This window comes from Sinohyriopsis cumingii, chromosome 2 (genome assembly GCF_028554795.1).
Source record: "Sinohyriopsis cumingii isolate HCF-2022 chromosome 2, ASM2855479v2, whole genome shotgun sequence".
In the NCBI taxonomy this organism is placed as follows: Eukaryota; Metazoa; Mollusca; class Bivalvia; order Unionida; family Unionidae; genus Sinohyriopsis; species Sinohyriopsis cumingii.
This window is the reverse complement of record NC_142962.1, coordinates 103,978,465-103,984,483: the sequence shown is the minus strand read 5'-3', so window position 1 is coordinate 103,984,483 and position 6,019 is coordinate 103,978,465. Positions and strand designations below refer to the sequence as shown.

Below are 6,019 nucleotides of genomic sequence, written 5' to 3'. Positions count from 1 at the left end.
TGGAATTTATTTATCTAAATTGCTTCATTGAAGTGAATCTTCTCAGATCAAAAATAACAGTCTTAGAAAGAGAGACTTGAATTTATAGTGAAATTTCAAATAAGGATATATTCTTGGATTGTATTACTGTGATGGAACAAAAGACTTGGCACATCACCACTACACGGGTCAACACAGACACGTCAACACGTCCAGCGTTAGATTTAATTTGGATTTCTGCTGATGTTTATTTAGAACTTCAATCATTAGGACTTGTGTAATTCTAGTATTATTTGGGATTTAATTCGCAATACCGCGAGTTTATCTTTGTACATTTTCACTTTGTATTCTAGTGAAACAGATTTTTTGAATTTTACAAACCTTGTTGCATCTCACTCTTTTCTAGTACTTGTTTTAAAACCGTATACTCGTAATAATATACATACATCAGGTACACAGCTGAATGCATTGATAAGCAAATCTGCTATCACTCCTGTACAATTTCGACTGGATGGTTTGAAAACTTGTTAAACTTTTGTTATACTTCACTTGAATCAGCAAAACACCTTCTGTTTAGTAATTTGGGATGTCTGTTGGCGTGAGTTATGATATACGAGAGAGGACAAGAAACGAAAAAGGAAATTAATTTACATAGTGCATGACGATCTAAAACTTAAACAAGAAAGGCAGGACCCACATGTCGAGCCCTCAACAATACCATCATACGTTTGGTGGTATTTCCTTAAATTATATCAGCTCGAACACTTGCTGTATTATAACAAATGTATTACAGAATAGATTCTCCATTTAGCGATTGTGTCATACGTGAAATAGCGTTATCATTCTGAACCTAGCACAACCTGGATTCGAGCAGTTTCAATCGATAGCCGTTTTAATAATTTTCCACCCTGTCTAATCACATACAGGCTTCCATTTAAAAGTATCATTCACGTATATAGACAGATCTCCGCACTGTCAAAGCGACATATTGGTATCAGACGACTTCCATAAAGTCTCGTTATTTTGATGGTAGTAAACTTGTCAAATCTGTCAAAGAAATTGAAGCGAGGCCATCAAAACAGAAGGATTCTTGTGGTCGTTTAGGAATGGTGATCACTTCATTCAAAAATTTGATAATTTGGGGTGAGTATTGTGCATTTAATTTTTTCTTCAACATCCTAATTCCCGTTCTTCTCGTACAAATTTTAAAAAAAGAATCTCTTTGGACAAATAAGAAGAAAATAAGCTGTCTGCCACATTTTTACTATTTGGTACAAATTCTTTTTCTTTATTTTATAACGCAGAAAGAAACTTAAAAGTTTGTAAAACTGACTATCCATCCAATCCACATGAATAAGACAATTAGATATGCCCCAAATGTAAATTTTTATTAAAATGGTTTATAGTTTGTGTGAAGTCCTTTTATAGACCTCGCCTAGGCACATGGCTAATTCACTTTAAATCATGGAAGTAAGAAATTATGCACGTTTCTGATTAAGCTCGGACATGACAAACATTTTATGAACAAGCCTAATGAAATACTATTTCTTCCAAATAACTGCTCAATATTTTTCTTTCAGTTTTAATATTTACTATTGCTCTGAAGAAGGTTTCACTCGAGAGGCATTTGCCACGAGATAAGTAAGTTGAAACTAAAATTTTTGCCTTATACTATTTGTGCCTATATTATTTTTGTGATAAAGTAATAAAGGTTACTTAAAGCCGAAGTTTGACATATCGCCCATAAATATTGATAATGTCCCAAATTCAAAACGGTTTCCCAAGGTTTCAAGCTGAACAAGCTCTTCTTCAGGAGAATAAACAGCTTACTTCCGCAAAACAAGACTAAACACATTATCTAAGAAATATCTAGACCTGTTAGAATCACTAGGTGGACTTTACAACAAGATATATAAAAATAAAAAGTTGTTTAACAAAACTATTTGTGATTTGGATTTTTAAAGTATCTTTAACAATTTTACTCATAATGCCACGATATTTGCAGTTAATTGCGATGTCTAGCTCTGGGACATCATGCCACAGACATGTAACATCATGCTTCACCCAGTCACATTATCCTGACACCACGCCGACCAGTCCTAATACTAACCTCTTAATGAGGAGTGCCAAGTGAGGCAGCTGCTAGCACAATTTTTATGTCTTTTTGGACGACTCAGCCGGAATTTAACAACCAACGACCTCCCGCATCAGAAGCGAAAGCTCTAATCACTTATGCCACAGCAGCGGTCGTGTAACAATAATAAACGAGCCGATTATTGTGTCTATTACATAAAGAATCAACATGACTGGATCTAATTCAAGTTTGTCGAGAAAGAACAGGAACTCGGCTTGACGAAAAAATCAATGTAATAAAAAGTTTGTTTATGAATGAATGTCCAGTCGAGTTGTAATGGTTGGAGACTTTCGCATTGATTTTGTTGCTAATGTGGCTTTTGTCATGATCCATTCGCTTTCTGAAATCTACTGTTTCGCGAACATTTTTAGTGGTACAGATCTTGAATGCCAAAAGGTAAGTTACATTTTTGGCTGGACATCATAATTTCTAATTGATCATGTTGCTAACACATGTTGTCGAACTTCTGAACGATTTGGTCTCGGGCATATGTTTGCAAATTATGTAACACTAGTCTTGGCAGAGGCATGTGGTCTTGTTTTAAGTTACCTTGGCATGTACCAGATAGCCCTTGAGATTTTTAGGTCTACGGTACGCAGCCATAAGAATTTCTTGAAATGTATCCTTCAGATCTTTGGAGGATTCAGTATGGTGCCAATGCCTCCGAATGATCCATTAAAGTTTCAGGCAAGAGAATTGAAAATTGTCACAATGAGGACACGCTTCTTGAGTTTCTGGAATTTATATTTCAGGGGGACTTTCTATCAAGGAGTCTAGTTTTATTAATAGCCGACTCAGTGTAGTTCTTGTGTGTGTGTGTGTGTGTGTGTGTGTGTGTGTGTGTGTGAAAATGTAATATTTGGTTGATAAAGTTCCTGAAGATTATAATAATTCTGTCAGGATTCTTCAGAACCTATTCCTATTTACAAAGGTAGTTATAATGAAGTATCTGGATCACTTATGTCGATGACAAAACAAATGTTCGCTGAAAAAATTAATAAAATGTTAAAGGTTAGTGAGTAAAACGGGATGGAGTAACCCTTATTTTTCAAGACAGCAAATAACTAACACAATTAGAGTCTAAACAAAATCAAAGCTTAAGGTCATGTGGGATACGTATTTTGGGCGGCCAGATCCATTTATTTTACATTGTTTAGGACAATAAACAAAGCTTAATGGATCACTGAAGTTTAGCGACAGATTCCGACACGGATGGCATACTCCCTCTCCCAAAACATTACGATTTCAGCAATGTAGTTTAGATTCCAAAAGTTAATCTCGACTAATTAATGCTGGTGGTGTTGATGGTATTTTTTTTTTTTTTTGCTACCCAGTGATACAGATGTACCAATAAGAAGCACAGAAACTTACAATTACAATTTATGCCGATGATCATAAAGAGTTAGGCTAGGAATAAATACTGCCATAATTGCTGACGCAGTAAATAAATGGAATTCCAGTAGCTTATAAACAGTCGGTAACAATTCATCAAAAGAAAATAAAAAAAAGAATCATAAGAGCAGAAAATACAAGTAAAAAAACAAGTAGACAAATGGGACAAGATGTTGAAGTCTTATTGGTTTAATTAAGGTATCCTATTTGATTAATTTAGATGGTTCCATGCCATCTCCCTTGGCCTAAGTGGTTTCAGCGTCCGCCTTGGGTGTCGGAGGTCGCGAGTTCGAACCAAAGACTTGTAAAAATGGTAATAACAGCTGCCTCGCTAAGTGCTCAGCATTAAGAGTTTAGTGTTTGGACTGGTCGGCCTGGTGTCAGAATAATGTGATTGGTGGGACATCATGCTACATGTCTGCGACATGATGTTCCAGTCCTAGACATCACTATAAACTGTCACTCTGCATACATCATAGGGATATGACTAAAATTGTTCAGGGGCCCCGAGTGGTCGAGTGGTCTAAAGCGCTCTCAGTTACGGATCACTGCCATCTCACCTCTATCTGCGGCGGTTCGAGTCTAGGATTCGGCCATGTGGGTATGTGAGAAAGCTTGCCAGTAGCTTCTCGTGGGTCAGTGGTTCTTCCCGGGGTTTTCCCGGGCTCTTCCTCTACCATTAATACTGGCCGCCATGTATAGCCTATCGTGTGCTGAAAAATGGCGTTAAACCCCACAACAACAACAACAAAATTGTTCAGCGCGCACGCACACACACACACACATTCTATTTATATTTTTCCGCCGTTTGCCTAGAGTCAGTGATGTGTAGGTCTACCCCGTAATCATACTCATCGCGGGAACCCGAGTGGCCGAATGGTCTAAAGCGTTCTACGTTACGGATCACTGCCATCTCACCACTGTCTGCGTGGGTTCGAATCTCGGATTCGGCTAATGTGGGTATGTGAGAAAGCTTGCCAGTAGCTTCTCGAGGGTCGGTGGTTCTTTCCGGGGTTTTCCGGGTTCTTCCTCCACCATTAATACTATACATGTATAGCCTATCGTGTGTTGAAAAATGGCGCTAAACCCTACAACAACAACAACATACTCATCGATGATTCATAAGGTGGTGTTGTGTTTCTTTTACATGTATCCTGTTCTATTCATTTAACCTTTTCTTCTATATAATTTACCTTTTGCCACTGTTCTAACATTTTACGAAGCAAAACTAAGCTGACGGCGAGAAACGTACATTTTCGTAGCATGAAAGTGCCCCATTCAGCACGCGTCAATAAGGACTTGATTATTAAGGTTTTGAAACATAATGACCGGTAAGCCTGAATTACGTACAATAGAACTAATAAATTGACGTTATTTATTATCATTATTATATAATATCGCCACAAGTATTATATAACTAGCTTATCTGGGTTGCAATTTAGTTTGGGCAATTCTAATATTATAATCCGTGTAATTTCATATGACTATCTGCCTTATCAGTAGCAATTTTATATTTAGGTGTTACTAGTCGTTGTGTATAATGTAGAATTTCTTGTTTATCTGTATGCACGAATCCATTAGTTGATCAGCTATCTAGACATACAGCATTTATTTTGATAAGCGCTCTTCAATGTTATCAGTTTGGAAATATAAAATAATGACTGGTAGAAATTCAAACTTATTTAGACATGTACTGTTCTATCATATAGGTCAGTGTAAGAGGATGATCCGGGTTGGGGTCAGATTATAGTGAAGTCACTAAGTGCGATTACGTTAACAATATGTATTTTTATATTGTGATTGAAAAGTATTAAATTCTGACATCAAACTCGGGCGCATAAATTCCGGCAATGTAATTAACACAATGTAGTTAAATAACCGATATAAAGAAAATGATGTTGTTTTTAACTGGAACGAATCATAACATTAACTTAAAAGGAACAATCAACAAAAATGAATGCATTTACGCTAAACAAATGATTAATGGATCTATCAACATGGATCACAAATGATTGGAAATTAAACAAAAACATTGAATAACCACTCATTTGTCATGACGACTTTTACTTGAATATCGATAATGATTTTCGAATAATGATCATTTTCAAATAAACAATGATAATGGTGATTTTGAAATGAATAATAATGATGGTGATTTTCAAATAAACAATGATAATGGTGATTTTCAAATGAATAATAATGATGGTGATTTTCAAATAAACAATGATAATGGTGATTTTCAAATGAATAATGATGATGGTGATTTTCAAATAAACAATGATAATGGTGATTTTCAAATGAATAATGATGATGGCGATTTTCAAATAAACAATGATGATGGTGATTTTCAAATGAATAATGATGATGGTGATTTTCAAATAAACAATGATAATGGTGATTTTCAAATGAATAATGATGATGGTGATTTTCAAGTGAATAATAATGATGGTGATTTTCACTTAAATAATGATAATGATCCTGACTCAGTGACAATGATGGTTTTCGCTCAAATGG

At 35.7% G+C, this 6,019-nt stretch overlaps 1 protein-coding gene across 1 annotated transcript in view; it reads left to right on the top strand.

Moving 5' to 3' along the window:
- The first annotated feature begins 999 nt into the window (after positions 1 to 999).
- The window catches only part of LOC149805527 (uncharacterized), a 10,355-nt gene continuing 5,335 nt past the window's right edge, over positions 1,000 to 6,019 (top strand). The window contains exons 1-2 of the mRNA XM_089936337.1: positions 1,000 to 1,122; positions 1,560 to 1,620. Coding sequence (XP_089792463.1) covers positions 1,086 to 1,122; positions 1,560 to 1,620 — 98 coding nt within the window. The 5' untranslated portion in view covers positions 1,000 to 1,085. The remainder of the gene's footprint in view (positions 1,123 to 1,559; positions 1,621 to 6,019) is intronic.